We start from the raw sequence: 26,912 nt of genomic DNA on the forward strand, positions 1-26,912 counted from the left end.
TGTTCTCTATAGTATTAACATATGAAACCATATTCCAAAACGAAAAAACAAAATTAATCCTGCTGATCAGAATGTGAATATTTCAGAGTATCAACCAACTCTAGCTCACACAAATTTTATGCATCTTGCAATAATTTATGCATGCCACTCTTTCATACACATTGAACTCATTGTTTAGTCACAAGTACAGTGACATGGAAGTTGAGCTACTAGTAAGGGTAAGCCTCTTTTGCTATTGAAGTGTTTATATATAATATTTGACAATTTTCAAGAAAATAATGCCATGAAAAGTTAAGAAGTACAATGAAACACAAGCACAAAAGCAAAATGCAAAGCCTACTTAAGTATCAGAAGTAGCTGATACAATTAACTGCCTAGAAATCTTCAATGATAGATTACATAACTGGCCCAGCTGCTCAAACCAGAAATAAAAACATTTCATAAGTAATGAGTCTTGTACATGATTTGATATGCTACAGTGCTACATGCTACAGTGCTCACATACTTCTCACAAGTAAGTCTGTCCACTTTAGAAGGGGTTGCTGGGGGGACAGAGAGAAAGGTTAGCAGGCATTTCTGGTTCAGTAATGTTTTAATGATGTATTGTCTAAATTACCCCAGTGGGGCAGGGGTGGAGGTGTGTGTATAAAGCTGAACATGCACCCACCCAAACTAACAACCTAGAAAAGCCCCAGATAAATTTACTGGCACAGGAATGCTTTATTTAGCTATAATACACATAAATCTTTGATACATTTATCGTGCATAAAGTTTAACATTTGCATCATTTAAAGGAGAACATGTGTTTACATCCACAAAAGCATCATGATATTGCACGTGTATGGATTTTTATTTGCCATCATTCAAAGTCTTCAAGTATTCAAATAGTCTTTCAGACAAAAACAAATAAGGAAGAATAGGGGCCAAGTAATTAATTAGTAATTCCAGAAGCACTGGAAAGCAAAGAGCCAATTTTCAACAACTTTTAATCTCTGCATTTCACATAAATGGGAAGCCAAGTTAAATAGGGTAAGATCCACCTACTTGAAGCACTAGGACCTCATTTGGAGAAAATTTATGTGTTAGTGTGCTTTCTATAACTAAAATTAATGTACAGCTGAAGTACCTAGACATGCGTACCTAGTATTCACTATACCTCAGAAAGGGATTTACCTCATTATCTGTTCCCACATCCAACATCACTGGTAGACACTCATGAGGTTTTATGCCTCCACACGCTGTATAAAGTGCCAGCTTGCCAACAGGAATGCCCATTCCATAACAACCAAGGTCTCCAAGGCCAAGAATACGTTCTCCATCGGTCACCACAATAGCCTGGAGGAAGACAGAAAATTCCCAGAAAAAATCACTTCTTTGGTTGTACGTACTAAATATTCCATTATTGTCTTACCATCATTTTTAATTTTTATGTAAAAATTCCAGCAGGTACAAACAAATCAATACTACAACAAAGGCACAGAATTGTTTTATTGTATTTCACTGTGGTTTTGTCACATTATTTTAGACTCTTGCTTTGCTGTAAATGGTACTTTCATATAAAACTTTAAGAATACACAAGAGAGGTACTTAGTATTACATTACAAGGAAACTGGCATTGTTCCCTCTTACATTTTTCTGTCAACAGTATGAAAACAGAATAGGAAGGGAAAGGAAGTTATCCACTCAAAAAGAAGAACCCCAGATTCCTGCGTTTTGTCATCTCTGTTTTCAGAAGAACCAGAGCCAGCCACTCCTCCTGGTCTTTGACAGGGCTGTCTGCAACCACCTGGTTCTTACCCTTCCAAGATGTATTTCTTCCCTTGAGCAAATATATCATACTTATACATATGAGGAAACAAATGTTTTCATTGAAAAAAATACAGTAATTTAGGTAAACCTCAAAAAACTGTCTGTGCTATACAGAAAGATTTTTCATAGTAGAGGACAGAAGTGCTCAGTACGGCAAGCAGCTGACAACACAAAAATGTCCTTGTCATAACTCTGTGACAAGCCATTTTATCTGGAAATTCAATATTTTTTGTGAGAGAGCTCATGAAGCATAATAAGTGGAGAACTATTATCTCAAACACTAGACTTTGCCAAGAGCTCTTGTGGAATCTCCATCCTTGGAGATACTCAAAACCCCAAGGGCTGGACATAGTCCTGTCCTAGCTGACCTTACTTAAGCAAGAGGACGAACTAGATGATCTCCAGAGGTGCCTTCCTACCTCAAACACTCTGTGATTCCCTGAAATGCAAAAAAGCCTTCAGTGATTTTTTCATGCATAATATTCAATGTAATTGGCCAATTCATAAGTAAAGGATGTCTATAGCTAAACAAGTAAGGGTTTAATTGCCTCAAACTTTGGCTTTAATGGCATTCTTTCTGTTTAAAAAATGAGTTAAGAAATCATTGAAATCTACATTGAATCACTGAAATCTAAATTGATAAAAAGCTTATAAAAATATCTTGAACAACTCACCTTGGGTACAAAACACTATCATCTTTGTCATGCAACTAAAACTGGGCTTACCTTGATGACACTTTCAGGCCAGGATTTAAGCATTGTAGCAATGTGCCCCCGGTCATGGATAGAAATAAAAAGACCTCTGCAAATAAAAAAATGCTTTTCATATAAAAAGGCAATTAAATAATTATAAATCAAGGTAATATAAATAAAGTATAAATCAATTCAATAATAGCCTAACTCTATGTGTGTTCAACATACAAAGGTTCTACTCAGTAGGAGCTCAGTTTTGTATGAATGAGTAAATGAAATGCCTGCATTTAGTAGAAGTCAGAGCACATGTAACTCAGTGAAGTTTCACTGAGCAGTGAGAATGTGCATGAGTCCTTTCTGAAAACCACTTTTAAAGTTCACTAAGCACTTGATCTGTTCAAATGTGTTCATTAGTTGTCCCTGACAACAAAATGAGTTTCTCATATGACAGTGATCACTGTGCCTCAACAGTCCTAATATTTACAAACAAAAACAGGACAAAGTTTTAAGCTATGAACAAAACCTGAAATAAGCCATATATTATCATTAGCTAAAATAATTCAAGAGCAATTAATTATGTGTTTAGAAAACATTCTGCCTATTTAATTAGATTACCCTTTGACACTGAAGTGGGAAATGATCTTCTCTACAGTGAGAGAAAATCCTCAGTGCTGAGCAGACCAAATCTTTACTTTGAAGTAAATTTGCCTTTAGTTCCACTAGTACAGAAGAGTTTAAAACGGAATGACAGAAAATTTCATTCTCATTTCTTCTTCTGTTTATTTTAGAAGCAAATTTGATATAATACCTTCTCCTCCTCTTCAGCATTTTTTTTCACTTGACAGGCAGATAGACATTCAAGTCCACTCAGAGGTAATTTAATTCATTTCTCATCTACTTTTCTCATGTGAAAAAATGGAAAAATACTCTGCCGCTAGATTGAATCTTTCACAACCCACAAAGAAAACATCAGTGGAAAAGTACATGCCAAAGATGTCTCCTTGTCATTCAGCTTCACACTAATAGGAATTGTCTTCTAGAATTATTCTAAAGTACTTCATCCACCATTATGAAGTAAAAGTTAGAGAAGAGTACTGAAAAAAATTGAAATCTAGGAGTACTAAAATATCACCATATTCAGAGAAGTGAGTACATGCTCATGCAGGTCTAAACATAACTAGTAATTCAAGAAAACACTGTTCAGATAGGACTGTAGCTGATCCAAGTAAAAAACAAATTCCTGCAGTATTAAATGTATACTAATCAAGACACCAAAATTGGTCCAAACAATTAATTTCTTATATTTACATATTTCAAACATATTAGATTATATGTTTATATATAAATTATCATGTGAGCTATATTTTTGTATTGAATTTGTACATTTCATATTTAAGTGCCTTCTTCCCTTCTTTGAGGTCACAAACTTTCAACTGAAATTCTTTATTATTTTGGACAAAAAGCAATGTATGACACATTGCAATTAACCAAAGTATTTAATTTTATGCATAGTCCCCTGGAATTAGAAATCCTCTCATTCTGGAATTTCTAATTAATTCTCCTTCTGTGTCCATTCCCTAAGCTCAGAACTAATACACCAGGCTGGATATTATCATCTATTGCTTGTTTCTTAGTAAGTAATGCCTCTCAGCAAATTAATTTCTCCACCTCAGCGGAAGTGACAGGTCCTTAGGGACAGGAGAGTTAATATTTAAAGCACTTTTGAAAGGTTCTGGTATTTACAGCACACAAGCATATCTATTTGTGAGCCAGTTACCTACAAAAAGATATTCCTAAAAGTGAAATGCCATAAAGCAGCAAAGAAAAATAAATGCAGATGCTTCCTTTCTGATATGTTGTACAGTGAGTCATTACATAAAACACTCTGTAAACTGTTCAATTATAAACTACAGCTTATCAAAATGGGTAGCCTCAGACACAGACAACCATCAGAAATGAGCGTGTGAAAGGCAGTGAAGAGTGCTGGAAGAAAGCTATCTTGAAGGATCGCTCCTCTCCTTGTCTCCATCCTCTATGTACATCAAACTAATAGATTTGTGTTAAATGAAGCAAGACTTTGTATTGATTTTCTAAAGAGCCAGAGTTCAGCCCAGTGTGCTTAAATGACCTCTTCCTTGCAAGCTGGGGAGAGAGGTCTCCATGAAGTAAATGCTCCAGCAGAGGAAAATAAAGGCAGGGAGGCTGCTCCAGAAGGAATTTTGTTAGAACATTTGTAAGGACTTTGAATAAGTATTGAGAGCATACTTCAGAAATCTGTCCAAGTAGGATCACATTCAAGCAACAATGGAAAATAGAGGCTGAAGTGTAAACAGAGTCACGTCAAAAGCATTTCACCCCCCTTCTCTCTTTTCCTCCATTCTTTATGTAGCTTAGTAAAATGTTTCTGGACATACTGACCTGATGGAGAAGATATCCCTCAATTTAAGGGCATAGAGTAAGAGATAAGAATTATTTATTCTGTTACCTAGATCTGCTTTTCACATCCTTCACTTCTTTAGCTAAAGCACTTTTCTCATTTATAGTGTCCTTTGCAAGAAGCTACACAAGGTTGCAAGTAGAATCCTGGCTTGCAAAGGTGTCAGCCACAAGAATATTCATCCTACGTTACTGGGACTGAACTTGCTGGCAATTCTACCTGGAGGCAACCACCAAAAAAGTAGCACCATGTGTTTTTTTTTGTTTTCCAGAAGGTCATGCTATGTCTAGGAAAAGCACCTACTGCATACGTGGGATAGGTCTGACAAGCTGAAAAGGCAGTTAACAATTTGGTTACCTAGCAGACATTATAGTTACTTTTTGGCTGTCACAGCACAGCCACAAGAAGAATCTGGAATGGGACAAGCTACACGATTTAAACAGGACTAAATTATATATGCATTTCAATCCAGAAGTAACATCAAATTATCCATTTGAATATAATGTTAGTAAATACCATCACGAGCACAAGTCCTACGAGGAAAGGCTGAGGGACCTGGAGTTGTTTAGCCTGGGGAAGAGGAGGCTCAGGGGAGACCTTCTCACTCTCTACAACTACCTGAAAGAAGGCTGTAGCCAGGTGGGGATTGGTCTCTTCTCTGAGGGAACCAGCAGTAGGACAAGGGGGCACGGGCTTAAGCTCTGCCAGGGGAGGTTTAGGTTGGATATTAGGAAGTTCTTTACAGAGAGAGTGATCAGGCATTGGAATGGCCTGCCAAGGGAGGTGGTGGATTCTCCAGCCCTGGAGGTTTCTAAGATGAGACTGGACGTGGCACTGAGTGCCATGATCTAGTAATCAAAGTGGGGTTGGACTTGATGATCTCAGAGGTCTCTTCCAACCCAACTGATTCTATGATTCTATGATTCTATGATCATGTCAGTGATGCACATCCCACTCTGCTGGACAAAAAGCAAGAGACGGCCTGCAGGATGTGCTGCTAAAGCAGATGGACAAGTAACATATTTCAGCACACTGAGAAAGAAACAAGATACAGGAAAGAAATGATGAGGAAAGACATAGTGCTTCTTTTTCAGCATGCATATACTCACATCTCTAACAAGAGAAGCAACTCATGGGGAAGCAGACTTAAGTCCTCCTGTACACACCTGCAGAGCAGCCCAGGTTGGAAAGCTCACCGGAAAAGCAACTGTCAGTTTTACGACTCTGTATGCTCCTTTCTATTTGAACTCGTACCTCGGTTATACATATAACCTTTTCTTGCAAGGCAACAAATTGAAAGCTGCTGAGGCTTAAAAGGCCAATCAGCAGAACTGTGAGTTAAAACTGACTTGAATCTTGCAGCAGCAGAGCTGTCTTTTAATTAATCACTGATGGTACAATGTAGATGTCCCCTGAACTTGCCTGAGCACATAGTAGAAGTGCTTGCCTTCAGCCACTTTGTTGCCCTCAGTTCAGCACTAATGGTTTATACCTTTCTAGCCAAAGTGAACACTTCTACTTATGCCCAGACAACATAGGAAACTACAGCAGGAAAATAATTAGGCAAAGCAGTAACTGTGTCTCCTTTCTTCTTCTCACCCAGGGCCCTGAACAGTGAGGGGGAAACCCACACAAGGGCATCAAGATCCAAGATTCACTCAACAAAGGGTGGATCTATTTTGAGTCACTGAGCTCACTAGACTGTAGCAAATTTTACCAGTTATGTGGAGGTCATTCTACATCACATAATTTGTGTCTGTTTTATTAGAATTCTGGTCTATGAGAACAAAGTCAACAGAATTAAATGGAGCATTTGTTTATTATGTTTCAAGGAAGCAATGTTCCACCAGCAGTGCGTTTGTCTATTTTCTATTAAAGAACAGTCTAGGAAAATGTGCCATAGTAACAGAATAATCCTTTCTTTCCTCTTCTTGTAACAACAGGAGGCAATCTAACATGTCTCAGAAAATGCCAAACATGTTTTAATGAAAAAAGTTCAAACTTTTCTCACAACCCTACATACTCAAAACTGTTATTTGAATGATGAACTGTACATAGCATTATAGGAGACTTCACTTCCCCAGGCAGCCTAAATCAACAAGCTTAATAACAATGATAATAATAATAACAACAACAAGATTAAAAATTCTCAGGGTCCAGACACACTTTATTTCTGAGCCCAGACTCTCCTACTTTCTAAGAGGTAAATTACTTCCCTGGTCCCTGTTAAAGTTCCCTCCTATTTTTAAGATCATAAAAAGCAGTACAATAAAAACTTTGTACTAGAAACTAAGAGTGCCTATATCCTCCCCAAAGAATGTTCTGCTCTTCTTTCACCACATTTCCCATTGTAACTGTTCAATATGGTCTCCTGTCCTCATACAAAACGTACTCAAACTTCTCATTTTATCTTACCTTACCAGGTTCTTTTGCATTGCAAGATGATTGAGGCCAAATAAATACAAGTGGTGGACTGATTTAAGAAATTAGGCCATTTTACCTTTCCCTCTGTATAGGGGTGAATTTGATTACTTTGCAATGCACAGGTATATTTTTCAATAAATCAAACAGTTGATGCTGAAATTGTGACTGCTACTGATTGTCAGATTGAATTAACCAGTATTAAGGACACCTGGGCTTTACATTTTCTAGATGTCACATACTCAAACAATACTTAAACAGAAAAGTTTGTAAGAAGCAAAACACAGAGTAAAACAAAAACAAAAATCAAAAATACAACAGGAGCATTAAGAAAACAGTAGGTACTGCTTAGGTACCTCTGAAAGCCTAGGGCTGTACCTAAGATACAATTCATAAAAAAGTAAGTACCAGCAGCATATGAAAGACAATGGAGAGTAAGATACTAATGCTGAAAAGACACAAAAGTTTATAAATATATGTTATTTCATGGTTTCCTAAATGACTACTGATTATAAATATTTATTTTCTAGAAGACATCAAGTACTCTGGAAGACAGATGCTAACATCTGCCAACTCAAGTTTGCTACACATAAAAGAATTAAGGGAAGCCTCATTATTAATTTTTCTCAAAAGCCCAACTTGGCACAAGAGTGTACGGAAGTAATTAAAAGACAGAAAAACACAGTGTTCATAATCCCTGTAAGTGGGAAATGCTAATGTCAAGGGGTCTGAACAATCAATCTTCAGCTATAGGAGCAAACAAGCACTTAGGCTTACTTCAAGAATCCCTTCTGAAATCACTGATGACAGTCTGTGTAACACTCTTAAATGCCCAAGTCCATCAGAGATGCTCATCAATCCTTGTCAGTAAGTGTAGTGCTCTTACAGTTACTACATTTAAAAATAACATCCACAGGGAAGAGAGAATTAGGTTCAGAGCACTTACAGAACTGTGCAGTCTACAGTGTGAATTAGCCTTTAGAGCAGAAAAGTGATGAACCTAACCTGAAAGAGAGCAGCTGTAAGCCCGACTTTTGAAGATACGACCTCAGGGGAGTGAGGTTTCAGAAAGAAAGGATAGGGCTTGGAGAAATAATGGGTACATAGCTCTAGTGACACAAAGATTCAGATGCTGAAGTAGCTTTTAGTACAGATGCTGAAACCTTATTAAAAAAATAAAATATAAAATATAAAATTATAAAAAATAATTATGATGATAGTAATGAAACCAACAAACCAACCATTTTATGAAGACAACTCGGATAGATAGCTACTTAAGGTTATAACTTCTCTAGTGCAAGCCCCAGGAAGCTGGAGTTCTTCAGACACTGCCAAAAGTAAATGCAGGATCCATATGATGCTTGAGCCTGCCCAGGATCTTCAACTAGAGTCCATGGCTGTGCATTGTTTCTTTGACAATGGACACTGTGTGCTTCAAAGAGACTATAAGACAGAAGAGCTGGTTCAAACAACCCCAGGGTGCCAGGGGCTTCCAGACAGACTCCCTTTGCCCACACCTTGAGTTTTACTCAAAAACCTGATTTCAGGCTTCAGCACATTGCTTCTTCCACCCCATGAGGGATTGGGGAAGCAGGGAACCAGGGGCTCCTGTTCCATTGTGTTACAGCACTGCAAGCTGTAACACTCCTGATATATATCCAGGTAGGGGCTAGATCACACAGACATTGCCCCATCTGCCCTTCTGCATCTGAAACAGTCTCCGGTGTTTGAATACAGCATACAGTTTCTGAATTGTAACACAACAGAGCAGGTGAGAGTTAAAAAAAAAGGACAAATTGCCCACAGCAGTACAGACAGAAGGAAAATGAAAAAGGAGCAAAGAAAATACCTGAATCAGTCCTGTTCTCTTACTTTTGTCCATAAAGTAATGTCTCTCTGAGACATTTAGTTTTGGTACCAAAGCATGTGATCTCTACATGGTGAATATTGAGTGTATGATGATTTTTTGCAAAAAGAACCTTTTTTTCTTGGAACATTGTGCTTTCACTTTGTAAAATGCCCATCAGGTAAACTCAAGCTCAAGAACTTGGCAAAGAAGTCAAGACTTTTGTACAACAAAAGCAATGCAACGAAGTAATTCTTTGGCTGCTCTCATTCAACACAAAAAACCCCTCGATTACATTGTAAAAATAATCTGAGTAATATTACAAATCCTACACTGCAAAACTTTAAAACCAATTTTTACATGGTACCAGAAGCAATTATAGCCTGACACTTTACTACTCCAAAAATCTCTACTTATTTTGGAAACCATAATGTGTACCTCAAACTATTTTAGATAAAAACTAAGAATACTTCATAGTAAAAGAAACACCTTGTGAACTTAAGTCATTGCAGACTTTTTGCATCATTCATATAAAACACTCATTATTGTATATCTAGATATCTAACCCTTTTTAATTAGTCTTACATTCTTTACTTGCAAAATCAAATGGCACAGAATTTTGTGGTCTGAATATTCAAACTGTAATCATTCATCTTTTTCATATAGCAACACAGTAGGTCAAATGATATATTCTTTATAGTCACTCCTTAAAACATGAATTTTTTGATTTAACCATATTCCTAAAGTATCATTCATCTAGATAATCAACTTTTATGCATTGTTGCTTAACCACACAACTACAATTCAATGTTTGCAAAGGAAATGGCAGACTTTGCAAAATACTATCGTGTAAGTGCCAGAGCAGTTTTGCTCCAGAAGCTACTTAAATTCCTCTGACAGTTGCTCAATAAATAACTTAATTACTTACACTCTAATAGACACAAAAAGAACTATCTGAAGGCTGTGAATGAGAGAATGGTTTACCAGAGAAAGACCCATTTATTTTTTACAACAAAAAATAACCTACTGTTCTGCTTTAATAGCTGTCATGTTTGTATTATTTTATGCTAATATTAACTGCGTAAAAAAACACCTACAAACAACATCAACCATGTTATCTACTGGGAATCTTGCAGTGTTAGTGATGTTTTTCTAAAAAACCTTTAAAGTGCTGTTTAAACTGCGAAGTACTCAAACAAGTGAGAATACTGTCCTCCTATTTACTTCAGCAACTTGTGCTGCCTTGGCTCATTGGAACATGGAAAATTTCCAGTACTTAGACAATAGCATCCTTTAAGCCAGTTTTCACTGACCTTTAAATCACCATCATTTGCTCTCAACAACAATTAACAAGGACAAAAGTGAAGACTTACTCAAAAAAATGCCTCTTCTTTTGGCATATCCTACTCAACTTCCACTGTAATGAAAAAGTCACTTCTGAAAAGAGACACTATCTTCCATTTGTAGAGCTGACCTTATCTGCTGAAAATGAACCAAGGAAACTGCTCAATTTCTGTCGCAGTGACAGAGCAGTTTCTAATGTAAGGAGCTGCAGTGCTAAGTGGTAACAAGTCAGGTAGGCTGATGTGAAAGCTACTGCCATAAACCTGCCATATGAAATTGCCAGTGAATATACAGGCACAGAGCACAGCTGTTTCACACATGGCTTGAGCCATCAATGTGCAGCATTTGGTGGCATCTCTGGGACCTGCAACCCAGGACACACAGGTCACAGTATTGTTGAAGTTATCCGCGGCCACTGGAAATCACCCAGTCCAAGCAGGGTCAGCTAGAGCAGTTATTTTGCCTTGACATTCCCTTAAGTCAAATTTTGTTATGGGCCATGAATTTTTGCTAGTTTTTAATATGGAGTATTGGCAGTAAACAAAAACACCCAATCTAGCAGTGTTTGCTGTTCCCAAGATCACATTCTTTTTCAATGGCGCTCAACTCTAAACATACACCGAAAGCTATTCCTGCTTTCAGTGGAAATTGTATCAGCAGAGACCATTGAAAATGTCTGCTATATTTTAGCACACAAAGGTGGACATAACACTCTGAAAAAGTGCAGGTCTCAATTCACCATCTGCACCTTTAAGAACTGTAAACAACCTGATCAGCGGCACTATTTCTCTATTTGTTTCCTGTTAAATTTACACCATGAATGAATGCATGAGACAGAAAATTTTTCATACTGTGTTCTATAACAAAAACTTTTAACATGGGGAAAAAAGCTGCAGGTACAGCTCTATCTCAGACAGAGAAACTCAGAGGCATCTATGATCATTTTTAGGACTTAGCTATCTGATGTTAACAAAGTTCCAATATACCTGAAAATTCTGAAATTCACGCACAGAAGAAGTGAGTATTAAAATTTTATCATCATTACTCAGGAAATTTATATTATCTATATGAAATGTATTTAATCATAGGGAATTGGATACATTTAAGAAAAACCTAGTGATTCTCTGACTCAGTTAAAAATTACTAGAAGTCTTTATTGTAAAATTTGTTTAAAAAATTATACCAGATGGAACACCAAAGAAACATTTTGAGCATGAAACATCTGGAATATATCTGGCCCACTGTCATAAAAATGAACCTCACCCATTAGAGGTAAATGATCTTATACTGTCTCTTTTTTTGTAAATGCAGTCATGACCCCATGCAAAGTTTTTCATTTCATAAAGTCAGTATTGACATTTGGGGAAAAATGCATCATGCAACAATATTGGCTAACATGTGAAACAAAGCAGCACAGGATACAGAATGGATATCACAAGGAATCTTGGAGGCAGTCTTATGGGGTGATAGAGTATTCAAAAAGCATCCTCTAGCAGTTACAACAGGAGTTTCTGAAATGTTACTTGCGAGCTTCTAACCTGTTCAAGGGAACCAAAGGCTCAAGCCCAACATCAGAAGAGACACAAACATTTCAGAGGACATTGCCAATGAAAGTCTATACACCATATTTTAAGAAATCTTTCAAAAAGGACATTTGTTCCACTGTAAAGCTTGAATGTGGTGTACCAACCACTCATCAAGTGACTGACGTTACAACCATCCCCAAGAACAATTTCATTTCAGTGCGTGCACTGGAGCATTCTATGTGAAGTAGCAAATGGAAAGTACATATAGGCACATTGCTTGTAGCAAATGGAAAAAGGGCAGCAGGGAAATCCTTTTAGATATGCTTTACTTGAGAATGACAAATCCTCCATGCCCATATACTAGTTACAAAAAAAAAATTGACTGGAAAGCAAACTGTGATCTGTATTTTCATTTTCAGAAGCAAATACCTATCTGTCACATTTAAGAAGCTCCTTCTGGATGTCTAAGGAAAACTCTCAAAGACATACTGTTGCCTAAAATAGGCAGTATGAACAACCTGCCCCTCAACATACAGAGCAGCAAACCTGCCCACTCATCTGTGCTTACAATAAATTTAAAGAACTCCAAGAGAAAAGTTTAAAGAAACAAAAAATACCTTCCAATATAACAAAGTCGTCATAACATGGTGAACTTCTGTAAATGGAAATGTTCTGCTGTGTCTCTGTAAGCTACGTTAGAGCTTCATCTTAACAACAGGAAGCTCTTCCCTGAGATGGAAAACTCCACCAGAATGTCCAAAACAGTAGCTAGTTTCCATATGCTAGACTACAGTCAAAGACTAAGCAAAAATTCAAGTTAAATGCAGTAATTTTGGGACCAAAGAGGCAAAAATGAAAACTAGCTTTAGACCCTCTGTGCCAAAGGTATAGGTTCTCACTTAGTACAAACTGAAGCTTGCTTTCCTTTTTTTATATTTCATAGTAAATGGTTTCCTTATTTTTGCCAATCAATTTAAGCCTTCCCTATCCCTGTCTGCCTTCAGCTAGAAGCCCTTGCTCTTCTTACAGAAATGACTTGCCTTGTTTGGTTTATGTTCATTCTTACCATTTCATTTATTTGATCTATACTACCAATAGCCTTTTGTACAGTTTCATAAAAAATACTGGGTTTCCTGCATGTGGTTTAATCGCTTAATACTCATTAGCTGAAGAAGATCCTTATACAAAGCAGAACTGATCTTCCATGTCACCACTTAACTAAAAGAGCAGTGGTCAGGATGCCAGACACCCCTAAACCTTCCTCCACCCAGCTGTAAATTACACAATGTTAATGCTACTCTCCAAGAGATTTGGTAAAGTTTTTATGACCTGGTCTTTTCATGTTTAAGTTTATTATAATTAACACTGCTGAGACCTTCGGCACCAATAAGAAAACAGTTTTGTACAGCCATAAAACTACTAAAAAGGATGAAAATGCCTTGCAAGAAATAAAATTATTGACTTCTAACCCAAAACCTTTTTTCCTGTCATTTTCAGAAGCCTCATACCAGCAGCAAATGTAGCGTGTAAAAATCTCTTGGACTATAAATACAGAGAAACACAAGATGCATTATAACACACAATCATCCCATTTACTATGAACTTCAAGGCTGAAAGTCTTTATGCCTTCTTTTCACTTTTGATTTTCCATTTTAAGATCTGACGACTTACCCTATCTATTTAGAAAACTTCTAGACAGAGAGACAAAACTATGACTTTAGAATAACTAAGCTACTGCAGAGTTACAGTGATTTCACTAGTGTTTCCCCTTCCTCTTTTGGACTTCACCAAATACAGTTACAGGAATGACTGTTAGGTTTGGGGTTTTTTAAAGCTAGCAAGTATCTTGTATTGGAAATGCAACAATGAGACAATGCTGGGCTGCTGAGTAATGAGAGTATTTTGAACAGAGAAGCTGCTGAATGTGTATGCGGGGGATTTGGGTGGTGCCAAAGGACGTGAAACAAATGTACAGAAAATGAGAGCTGGAGAAACTCCAGTGTAAGCACACCCCTAAAGGAAAACATCCTCTGGGCATGGGCTGGGAGAAATGCAAAATGAGCTAATAAAGCAGTGCAATGCTTCTAAATCACTGGCGTTTCATCTGAAATACTACTGGTACCTTATTTTGCAGTATGAGATGATAGGCCTGGGAATTACTGGGGACATGGAGAAACACTCTGCATATAGAAGAGGAGTGGAAGATTCCTCTGAGACCTTAATATTAAAACAAAACCAAACCAAACCAAAAAAACCACAAACCAAACCACACCCACACTAAATGCTTATCCGTCACCTGTAACAGTTCTTTGCAACATGCTCATGTAACCAATGCATAAATCCCTACCGCTGGTGACACCCAGTTGTAAACATATGCATCAGGTGGCACATGCTGCCACTTGTCTGTGTTGTCCTAAATAAGTGCTAGAACAAAGCAGAATTCCAGTCCATGGGAGTGGATGCCACATGCAAACTACTGTCAACAGCAATCCACCACTTCAGGGCGACTGAAAGCTCCCCTAACCAGAAGAGAGGCAACAATACCTATAATTTTGTACAAAAGGTAAAGATGGAGTAGTATTCATTTGCAGACATTGTGTGGGATTTGATAGGCTGTCCTTGCAAAGGTGTTGAACTAAGGAAAGTTATGGTTCTCTTATTGAAGGAAGTGACTTTTAAAGGGTTTGCTTCAGGGGCCAAATGATCACAATTATGAAGCTGTATAGATCTGGAAGGTTAAGAGAGGCTGTTTCATGAGGGGGAAATTTTAGTAGATAACTATGGCTTGAATAGCGTAGGACAGAGACAATGAGTAGACCTCTCCTGTACTGCATGACCTGATACTTCAGTGTTGCCAGTAGAGTCTTTGGCCAAGTAAAGGTGTGAACACTTAATAAAATCTCTGCCCTTAAAAAGTACAGCTCATTAAGGAATGCACTGCTTCAGGAAATCTGGGAGCTTGTAACCAGAAGGCATTATTGGGGCCTGGCACAGAGTCAAAATCTCCCTAAAAATTCAGGAAAAAGGAAGACATTGAAGAGTAACTTGGTTGTCTATTGGTACAAATCCTAATTATTGATATGAAACTCTAACTTGCCAAAGTAAGAGCGCTACTTTAAAATGCAGTTACATAGTTTATTTGTTGAAAAGGATATAGCCTACCTTTTATGTGGTATTGGCACTAGAAAAAAGATTAGTCAGAATAAAGACATTTAATTTGGGATCATGTACTTTCTGTTCAGTCTTCTGCACGCAGACCCACTAGATGACTGCTTTAGCAAAGCAAACAAGAAGGCTCTAGTAAATACTGCATTAATAACTGTCACACAAAAACACATGTAGTGAAAAGCATCTGTACAAAACATCTTTCTTTCCAAGGACTGTCTCAGTAGGATGTGAGAAAATGAGGAAGATACTGGCATGCCAAAACCTGTAGTAATGTAAGTTCCCACTGGCTCAGAGTGCATATGCCCTTGAAAAGACAGATTTGAGTCCTCAAAATTTACGGGGGGGGAAGAATGCTCAGTTCTAACTTCACACAACAGATAGTGGAAATGTGTAGAAAATAACGCTACTGATGCCGTGAATGACCCTTCCCCCCAAAAAAGGACTTTGAGCCACATTAGTGTAGGGTAAGATAAAAAGTAAAGGTCCTTTAATAACACAGGGCCTACAGCCCACAGGAATACAGGATGACATGCATGTGTCTCAGTTCTTGTTTCCATGGCTTTTATAATAAGATCCTTCCAATCATTGCTTTACACATTTCTCAGTCCAGCCCCAGTCCCACCCCTGGTCCAACCCCCTGGAATTGGGTCTGGGGTCGTCAAGACCCTCTGTCTTCATCAGCTCTTCTTCCTCAGGCACACAAAGGTCTCTTGGAGTTCATCCAATTCTGGCTTTTGGGTCACTCTGACCTGTGTTTATGTTTCGTTCTGTAGGCCTTCAGATATCCTTCAGCTCTTTACCTTGGAAAGGAGTCTAAACAAGATTAATTAACTAAAGGAATTTGAGCTCCCTGTTCTGGGACAGGGGTAGTGATAGAAAGGCATTAAACTTAAACTGTTAGAAATATTAACCCTCTAAAAATCTACAACTACTGTGTTCCTAAAATCTACAAAATGTGAAAATCAGAACAAAAACCCTTTTGGCATCACTACAAACCAAGTAAGGACAGGGATCCCTGGAAATACACAGGATTCTGTGAAGAAAGTGAACAAGGAAACACAGAAACGTGTGGCTGGTACTTCAGTTTTGGCCCTCATGAACAGAAACCACCAAGGATGTCTGTAGAAGAGCATTGAGGCTTTCTAGCTGTCTTCCTCAGAACATTGTGCTAAGGAGAGGGAAGAAAATGACCAAACACTGACTGTTTCCAAACATTCTGAGATTGATGTTTTGAGAAGGGATGGCCTCATTTCCTCCTGCTCACAGCCAAGATGTACTCTCTCCAGCAAAAACAGAGCAATGCACCATCAAGAGGTAGAAATTTAGATCTGAAAGCCAGAAATTCCACACTGGTGATGCGTTTTAGGATAAAATTTTTATGACCATAATTACAAGTCCCTTAAAGATTACCTGCAGAAGAAATCATGTATGAAGTTCATGAGAGCAGGAAGAGGCTAATCATAGGTAAAGCTCTAACTCAGACAAGACTAAATGGAAGAATAACTCAAAGTGTGATTTCTGTAAATACCATCCCCTTCCACTGCTGCTGTAGGTTATACCTACATGCAAGCCCCAACTACACACAAAACACCCCACACCACATGGAGGACATTATATTGCATAATGCTAGGTCAGGCCTACCTGTTCTCAGTTTAGCACGGGCCAATCATTCATGATTTTATTCTAAGGTGAAAGTTTAATAAAAAGAGAAAAATTCACAGTGCATGTAAATGGTGAAACCTATTGCAAAAAGATTAGCAAAGGCCATGAATATAATGGTTCAAGAGAGACCAGATGACTACATGCATATAAACTAAAGGATATCCTAATGTTTTCAAAAATTAAGACATAACTCCTTTTTATTTGAGTACTTCTTAAATGAGAAACTGGATTAATATTTACAAAGCACCTAAGACCAAAATGAGGCCATTTTGACATCTGCTGTGTAAGATTCTCATACCTTTCCCTGCAGCAGCATTACTGGGTGCTGGTAGACCAAGCTGAATACACCTTAGGCCCAATAGAAGACACTCTAGGAGAAGAGAGGAATTCAACACTCTGATATCGTGTTCAGTTCTCCTTTTCCAGCTTTTCAGAGCAGGAAAAAGGTTTTGCTGGGAGATTCTATTAGCCTTAATTTCAAGCCAAAAAGCAACGGCATGCTAAGCTAAGTACTAGCTTGATGAAGGTAACAGAGCAGATCAGAATCATGCCAAAGAGTAAAATTACTGGGTGTCGTGAGATGTCATGGCACTTGAATTCAATGGCAAGGCTGGAAAAAAAATTAGGAATGTGCCAACAGTTGTCATCTCCACAAAAGAAAAAAGTGAAAATGACCAACATGTATTTCAAAAGTGCTTGGGTAGGGGTTGCAACTGCCACCATCAACAGGCTTTTGAAGGCAGTAAGAGAAATATTGTCTAAAATTAGAAGAAATGCTACAGTTGTGCTAATTCTGTCAAAATGTTACAGAACTTGCCACCTAAACCATGTGGTTAACACACACAACACACATCAGTGCTTCCAGGAGAAGAGATTTCCAACAGGCTATTTTCAAAGAAGCATTTTCCTGTATTTTATGTCTTTATTGGAAAACATTTGTATTTCAGAGACTGTCCCAACAATCAAGACCTTACAAGAGCTTGGTTAAAAAAAACATCATTTCCTTTTTTTTCACTTCCAGATGAAAATTCTGCATAGTTTTCAGAGAAGGAAATACCAGGAAAAATAACTATGAAACTAGTTCTTTGTTATACCTTTTCATATAATTTCATGTTACACAACAATCACTTTTAACTAAATGAACTTTTAAACTAAGATCATTATCTATAGCAACAATCAAATTCAAAAAGTTTCTAAACAGATATATATATATGGTTTTCCAGAGGCAAAAGCCCCAAAATGCCCCAGATGGTTTGAAATAAATCTAATGAGGCTGTTATACTGGTGAAAAAGTTAGGTCAAATAAATCAGACACTCTAGTCTCAGTCAAGAAAACATCACGTATCAGAGGGAGAGCACCACAAAAAAGCCCCAGGAACTGAACTGTTTTGGCTCAAGTGATACAGGAGTATTTGACAAGTTTTTGGCCTCCAGTAAGCTGAATGTGGTTTCCGAAGAGACTTGGATGCCACAGACATCCAATGGAATTAAGAAAAAACAGCTCCAATAAAAGTCACATTAAAAACCACCAAAAATTATTAAATGTGCAGGATCAGCCGTGTGCTGGCAAACAGACTGCAACTTCTGCTGCCAAGGTCTAACATTTTGCATGTTCTGTCAGAGGAAATAAATATTTCCCTGTTCTCTAATTTATTTTCTTTATTAAAAAGTGATGCTATCTTGCAGCTGACAATCTCCGTATGGAAACATTACTATGGCAACAAAAAAAGAACTCACATTTGCAACATTTGCATTCAATACAGTGCATCTGAATAATTGTAAATATAAATATATACAGTAAATGTAAATTAATACATTCCCTTAGAGAAATACAAGGAAAGGAATATGTCTCGAATTGGTATGTGCTGAGTCAGTCCCACACTTCAATGAGGAGCCAATCTGGTAAAAAACTTCACAGCTGAGGCTAACACACTTTGCCTTTTAAGAGACTGCACGTGTATCTCCAATATGCTGCATCAGGTACAACAGAGCTGCTTTAAAAATGGTTCCTAGTCAGCTTGACAGTGTGTGACTAAACCAAGAAGTTATTTCAGAGGAACTGTGCCATGCCTGTGCTGCTGCAATAGTTACCAGGGCTCACTCTGCTCATACTCTGTTTGAAATGGCTTTTCCTTCTAGGAATGGCAACATAAACAGTCACCTAACATTTTAACAGCATCCAAAGCCTTCAGCATAGCAGTACTTGGCAATTTTTCGTCCCCTCTCTGAATGCTGAGTTTACACAAGAACCTTAAACTCCTGGGTGTTCTCTATACAATGTAAAAAGTTGATTTTGGATTCTCACAGGAAATTTCCATTGAGCTTTCCCATATTTATTCTTGTTGGATGAAAGAACTGTTATATATCAGAAATCCATCTACAGAAATAAATTTTTTCGTGGTAAGTCAGCAAGAGCTGTCATGTGTACGTACACGCTTTGTGCAACTGAAGAATTTTTTAATTTAGGAATTTAAAGGTTAGAAACTGCACCAAAAAGTGACCTAGCAGAGATTCTGAGACAATGTTCTTAAAATGAAAGTGTGAACACTGCACTAAACCCACGGCACCATTATACTCCCAGCATAAACAAAGCTTTTATCTCTTCAGGTCCAAATTCCTTCTCAGACCAACTCCCTGGAGAATCCTCTTTTTTCCCCCCATTCTCTTCAACAGTTAGGATGAAGACCAGAGAGAGTTATCTACATTATTTTTATGTAACTCTGTGGTGTAGATAGGTGCATGTTACAGGTCTGCTATCAGATCTGGACTGTTTATTTCTACAATAACACTCTTATTAAACTGGTGGATTTAAAGCTGAATATTCAGACCAAGGAATGCAATCTTGAGTTGAAACTGAACTTGACAAATAAAATACAGATGAGCTTCGAACCAGTGAGTCAAGTTACTTTGCAGCTGGTTCTCTTGAGAAATGATGCTTAATCAGATGGTCAGCTGGTCAGCCATGAATGTTTATTTTATAATTGCAAAATATTGCTCCAGGATGAAAACCTCTCGCCTGAGCCACCGAGTCCTTCTAGAACCATAAGTACATCATGTAAGCCCATGTAGTCTTCTAAAAACATGAAAAGGAGTCACAGAAGATGATCTCATTTGATGATCCCGTGAGATGCTTTTACTTTAAACACTAAATTTTTTTTTTTTGCTCCTTGCCTCAAGAGATAACTTGTGAGCCAGGGGCTTCGAACATCACAATGTAAAGAAATTAAGCTGAATATTAAAAAACCCCTTAGAGATGCAAACCGAATAATTAGACAGTGCCTTGCAAACTCCAGCGTGCTAAATACCATCTGCAGCAACTGGGTAATTTTTAACTTATTTACCTATATAAACAGGTCTGTTTTTAATGTGATCGTTGTTAAACAATGAAATATCAAACATTTTCTGAGCTGTAGGAAGAGACAGTAACAAAAATATACTGAAATAAAAAACATTCTGAAAGAGAAACAAGTCATCAGTGAAGACAGTATTCACATATGAGTCAGCATAAGACATATACAGTTCTTATAGATAAGAATATCTTTTTTTTAAGGTATGATCAGATTAGACCACTTCTCATTAATTGCAACATCTGTAAAAAAAATCAATCAAAACTGTAAGATTGTATAGGCTGGACTAAATTCTATATCTTTTACTGCTTTTCTCCTTTTGAATGTTAATGTTTATTTTTATTTCTCCATCTACCTCATGGAGAATGCTGTTTATGAGGGATGCTAGTATATAAGGATTAATGCTAAATGAGTCATGGTCTAGAATGCAATTCAAACTAAATTATATTGGTTGCCTTACAGAGTTGATTTTGGAATAATTTAGAAAAAGTTTTTCTTAGGGAAAAAACAGTTCTCTGTAATGGAGCAGAGTGAAAGATTGCAAAGTATAGGTATTTTCCATAATCAGGACAGGGTCTGTCAAAGGCCACAGAATCAAAGATTCACAGAATTCTTTGGATTGGAAGGGGCCTTAAAGATCATCTAGTTTTAACCCCACTGCAAAAGAAACATTAAAGTGCTGGAGCATCTCCAGAGAATGGCAACAAAGCTGGTGTAGAGCAGGTCACTTTAGCAGTAGCTGAGGGAGCTGAGGTTGTTTAGCCTGGATGAAGAGAAGGTTTGGGGGGGATCTTATTGCTCTCTAGAATTACCTGAAAGGAGGTTGCAGCAAGGTGGGAGTTGGTCTCCTCTCCCAGGCAACTAGTGACAGGATTTGAGGAAATGGCCTCAAGGTGTGCCAGGGGAGGTTCAAGTTGGACACCAGGAAGAATTTCTTCACTGAAAGGGTTACTAAGCACTGGAACGACCCGCCCAGTTAGGTGGTAGAGTCACCATCCCTGGAAGGCTTCAAGAAATGACTGGACGTGGCAATTAGTGCTGCAGTGTAGTTGACATGGTGGTGTTCTGTCAAAAGTTGGACTCTTCTGCGACCTTAATGATTCTATGACTTTCACTTAACGGGGTGTTTTTCTCCACAGACACTTCACAGGTCCAGGGAGAAAGTGAGAAGTACATGCATGGGCAGAGGTGCTCCTTGTGAACAATATATTTTATATGGCAGTGGATACCAAAACAAGGGGCAATGAGTCCAGTGTAAGCAGAGACTTAATTTCCAGACACATTTAGCGCTTCCTGGAAGGCCAATGAAATCACCATGGTGGTAAATACTGAGGGGAAAAAAGGAGTTGACTTCTCTTTCTAAGGGAGGCACCGAAAAGCCACAGATCATTAAATAGGTTTAAGTAAGCATTCTTGAGGTCTTTCTGAACATTTTCATGTGTATAGGAGTGGGAATTCTTGTTTTCTGCAATTGGCCAGCTGGTCCTGACTCATCCTGTCAGCCACGAGGCCAAAATGATTTTCACATTAACAACAAAACCATGAACCCATAAGTCTCCCTCAAATACCGCCTGCTGAGGAATTTGTGAGCAGTCATTTGTTTCCTTAAATCTTGCAAGCTTATTTTTTATCAATGCCTTGACTGTAAAAAACCTATTTCTGCTAACAGAGCTATGTACATGCAGCTCATTTATCTCTTCCTTTGCCAGAAAATTCTACAGAAGACTCCCAAGTGTTGCTCCAGTTTGCACTTGAAGACAGTGATATACACAAGGCTCTCAAACAGCAACCACCATAAATCTCAAAATCTGTGAGTTGATACTCAGAGGCAGAGTAAAAAAGAAGGACCCATCCTTCTTTCATACCACTTCCTCATCACTCTATCAATACAGATACTGTATACTGAATAAAGGCATTCTAGTAACCAATCCAAGAAGCAACAAATTACTAAGCAGTGAGACAGGCATTTTGATGATTATTGATTATTTTTAAGATGTCAGTAGGTACATGTGTAATGCATCTTTAGTTTATATACTATTATATATGTCTGTGTAGATATAAGTATAAAATATCTACAATATAAATACTCATACAGGCAAAAGTCTACGCACATCAAGTTCCTAAGACAAATCTAAGACTAAGATTCCATTCTTCTGTGGTCTTGTAACATGTAGCTTGGATTCTGAAACAGTCAGTTTATAAGATTAAAAATATATTCATGTTTTAATGGAATTAAACTAACCATTTGCCTTTTTAATGCAATACAAACTATTGTTTAATGCAGACAAAAAGTGTAGCTTGAATTATCTCAATTATTGCAGTTTTGGATTACATTCAGCTATCTAGAAAACCCCTGCAGAAATCTGCCAAAAGGAAAATAAGATAGAATTGCTTTTATTTGAAATATAAACTTACATACCTTGGCCTCCGGAATGCTAACCCATATTGCTGACAAGCCAGTCCCACAGTGGGAGTATAAACAATAGGCATGAACCTTTCAATGTCAGAAGCCAGCACTTTATAGAAAAGCTTTTCATTTCGATCCTGAAGACTCATTAGGAGAATGTATCTGTGGAGAATTACATATAATTAGACATCAAGGGAACATATACAGTAGAATTAGAAATATAGAGTTGTTTAGATAATTATGTTTGTTCTGTAATAGCCTCTATCTTGTTAAAAGTATTTTAATTCCTCCTTGTCTTAATAGAACAAATGGTTCAGAAACAAAGGATAACAAATTGGTTGAGAGAGAAGCTGAAACCATCACAAAGTTGACAAACCACATACTCAGGAAGCTCATCCCTCTCAGGTATAAAACACTGAGCTGTAATTGAGATTTTGGTCTGTCAGAACCTTATCAGCACGAATCAGTTGTTCCACTCAAAATGAGACCATCATAAAATATATATTAAACAAGCTTACTCACTTGCCCAAAGGAAACAAAACTATAAACTTTGAGCTTTTCATGCTCTTGTCTTGATAGAAATTTGTCTTAAATCCAGACTAATGCTTCAATTAAATACTTCAAATAAATACTGAAGTACAAAGCTTTCGTAAACAAAGCATATACATATGGCCTTTCATTCTCAAAGTCTGTTTGTCATGAAATCTGCAATGTTATATCTCCCAACAAAAATAAATTTTGAAGAAGTTGTATATTTTCTTAAAAAGAAAACCAATGAGAAAAAAAATCAGAGAAATGAGTGAAAATAAGTTTATGTTTAGCATGACTTACTTTTGACTACCATCACACTAATATTGAATAATTACATTACAGCTTCAAGATCCCAACCAAAAAACCAAATTCCAATGCTGAGTATGACACATGAGTCTATGAGCACAAATATGACTTCAAGTTATACCAGTTCACACAGGTATGAATCTGGTTACTTTGGAAATACTTAATACTGAGGAATTTGGTAATCCTAAACCTCACTTCTCTATTCACTAGTTGTAATAAAGTATTACTTCAAAATTAAGTAGTCTTTTGTACCAACAGGCTTACATAAAATCTTTAATTTATATATATGATTTATGCAATTTTTTATTTACAATGGATTACTAATTACTTACCCTCAAAAAATCTAATATGCCCATCATTTTATTACACAAGTATTGAGGAAACATATATCACAATTCTAAAAGCCTGGAGGTTTTGTGTGCTTAAGTATTATTCACATCAACTTTTCTTCTGCATACTCATGCATCACATGAGCCCAAAAATCTAACCGATTCTTTAGGAAAAAGCAAATGTAGTCAGGTAACTACCTAACAAAGAACAGCTTAGTAAATCTGAATGTGTTTCATTCAAGCTTAGCTTGTATATCCCTCTGTATCAGGGAAGCACCTCTGCAATCTGCTATGTAAACACTTAACAAGCACTATAAGCAAGGGTTCTGCAGCCAGTTTGGCAGGTGGAGACTGTAATGAGGTGACAGAAGTGAAGCAAAACAGTGTCCCTTGCCTTGTGTCATGAAGGGTATTTTAGACCCTCAACAGATAAAAGACCTAGAAACCAAAAAGTTGCAGATAGACTCCAAAAACCATCACCGTGAGGCAATCTGAACCACCTTCCATCACATACATTAGTTTTGAATGTTCTCCAAGCTTAAATTATATCCTGCTCTTGTAGTTCTCAGCTACAAATAAACATTACATACTAATTTTCTTTCATATTATTACATTTCCCAACTAGTCTTTCATTTTCCCAGTATTGCATTATGATACAGTATATCTTCCAATGTCCTTGAACTCTTCTTCATTCCTCAAGGGCTGAAAATCAAAAACCTGTTTGTTAAAACTCTCCATTTTGTTTATACTGTCCTGTAGCATTAAACTAGGGGGTTTATTTTTATTTGTATTTATCATGTCACCTTTACATTTGGGATATGCTAAAGAATGTGCAAAGGTAATAACTTCATACTACTTATGATATTTTCAAATATTACATGCTTGATCATATCCAAATCAGTATAAGAAATATTATTATATAAGTGAAAAATACTTTTCAATGGCTTTTTAATGTCTCTTCGTTTTCAGCACAGTAACTTGCTTAGTTAGGGGTATACTCTTTCTCAAAAATTCTTTATAAGGGGAAAACCAAAAATGCTTCATTCTCAATGTGGTGTTGGTTATAACTCATTAGACAACAAGTATGCATCTTTTAGCAATATCCAAGTAATCTACACAACTAAAAGCTTGAACTGATTTTCAGCATTATGTTTTATAAGTATTTAAAATTCAGTATTTAATGGAGTCTTTTATTGAAACCCACATTTAATTGAAAACATAGTGAAAACAAGCAATAAAACACTGAGAACAATCACTTGTGCTATAAAAAGGGAGAAAAATAATATCTATCCTCAGACAAGTAGTTGAATGAAGATTTCAGAGAGGAGTTGCAGAGGACAAAAACCAAGGTCTGGCAAGTCAGACAGAGAAGACTGCCAAGCATTCCCATTTCAGCAGGTCACTTTTCCTCCCTTTGTTTTACTTCAGCTAAGAACTTTTCATACTAGTCTGCTATTATGAAGGGAATGAAATACAGTAGCAACAAAACGATATAAACCAGGTATCATCCAAACCCAAACGAAAATTTACCTATAACTAGCTGGAAATTACTAATGATTTCTTAGGATAATTGGCCCAACTATCACTGGCATGCATTTTACAAGGCAAAATGGAAAGGTGAAAAACTCCAAAGTCAAAATTTCTTTGCTCTTATCTTACAAAACATGAGAGCACATAAGGGAAGGTGAGAGGAATGGCTATTATTTTTAACCCATGTAAGATACTTAGCTCTGTTACTTTGCATCATTTTTAATGCAAAAATGCATTAAAGACAGATAACTTTAAGAAAAAATAGAATAACATGGCATTCTCTGAAAAAGTTTTTTGATGGTTCTCTCCTAAAATTCACACATTCAGTATAACATTTTACCAATGTGATTCTATGAAGAAAGAAAAGCCCAGCCAGAAGACTGCGTGGCTGCGTCAGGGGCAACAATTTTCAGCAAGAAGACAATTAGAATATGCAGGGAAGAAAAAATTATTAAATTATTTGCATAATCTATCACAGCTTTTCCAAATCAAGTTAGAGGAATAGAATTATTTCATCTTACTAGCATCCCTTTTGCCAAGCATACCAGGGGCAATACATTTGCTGCTGCTCCACATTCGGTTTGTGTATGAACTCTTGGTATTTCAGAGTACAGCAATTTCATGCAGCAAGTCAGCCAACGAGTTTCAGCCATGCCAAATTATGTCATGCCATGGGAAGCTCTATCAGCTTACTTTATGAATTTTCACACACCCTCTTTCCAATCAAAGCTACCATCCTGCCAACGTAAGATGCTCTCACACACAGCATTTATGTTTCACCGGGCCATACCCTTCTGCCTACAGTACTTAAAAAGCTTCCACGTCTGCAATATCTAAATGCTTGTACTTAATCTTTTGTATTTGGACATAAAACACACAGGTATACAGCCACTGTCAAATCCAAGCTCTGGAAGGAAAACAACGGCTTCCCTTTCTCTTCTCAATCACTGTTTCTGTGGGAGCAGAGACTATGCCAGATGCATACTCCAAGAAATGTGAGGGGTTTTTCTAGAATTAGGACATTTACGCTCAGTAGAAGGCAATAACTAACTCCATGTTCTTACGCAAGGCTGTCCTTGAATACCTGCCTGTGCAGAGAGCACTTGCAATTTCTTTTCAAGTTCCAGCTAAAACAATCAATGTCTTCTGGCTTTCTCCATCAGTGAAGCTATTCAAGGAGTCATCATGGCAAGATCCCAGTCACTTGTTTCTTTAAAATTTTTTGATACAAGTATAAACACAGGAGATAAGAGTCTGAGCCCACACATATGTAATGCACAGGTTCTCTGAGCAGGGTCTTTATTGACATACTCCAATAAAATTGTCAGACACTTGACTTATAAACACAGCTGCAAATTACAATTTGCACACTCAATTCACACAAGTACTTTATCTGCAAAGAAGCCCAAGATATCACCATTGACAGTCTTCAAAGGAAATATCTTTTGTGTGCAAATGTTTCCAAGTCTTTCCATCAGTGCTCTTAAATGTAGATGTACATATGTAACAGAAGTTACTGCATTTTGCTAAAAAATGAAGAAAACACCACAGCTATAT

At 37.2% G+C, this 26,912-nt stretch overlaps 1 protein-coding gene across 1 annotated transcript in view; it reads right to left on the reverse strand.

Annotated features, from left to right (window-relative positions):
• The window catches only part of ME1 (malic enzyme 1), a 167,035-nt gene that overhangs the window by 95,828 nt on the left and 44,295 nt on the right, over window positions 1-26,912 (reverse strand). Inside the window, exons 3-5 of the mRNA XM_071548681.1 lie at window positions 22,672-22,821; window positions 2,535-2,610; window positions 1,174-1,335 (exon numbers count right to left, since the gene is read on the reverse strand). Of these exons, the coding sequence (XP_071404782.1) occupies window positions 1,174-1,335; window positions 2,535-2,610; window positions 22,672-22,821 (388 nt within the window). The remainder of the gene's footprint in view (window positions 1-1,173; window positions 1,336-2,534; window positions 2,611-22,671; window positions 22,822-26,912) is intronic.

The sequence above is a fragment of the Pithys albifrons genome, chromosome 2 (assembly GCF_047495875.1).
Source record: "Pithys albifrons albifrons isolate INPA30051 chromosome 2, PitAlb_v1, whole genome shotgun sequence".
NCBI classification, from domain to species: Eukaryota; Metazoa; Chordata; class Aves; order Passeriformes; family Thamnophilidae; genus Pithys; species Pithys albifrons.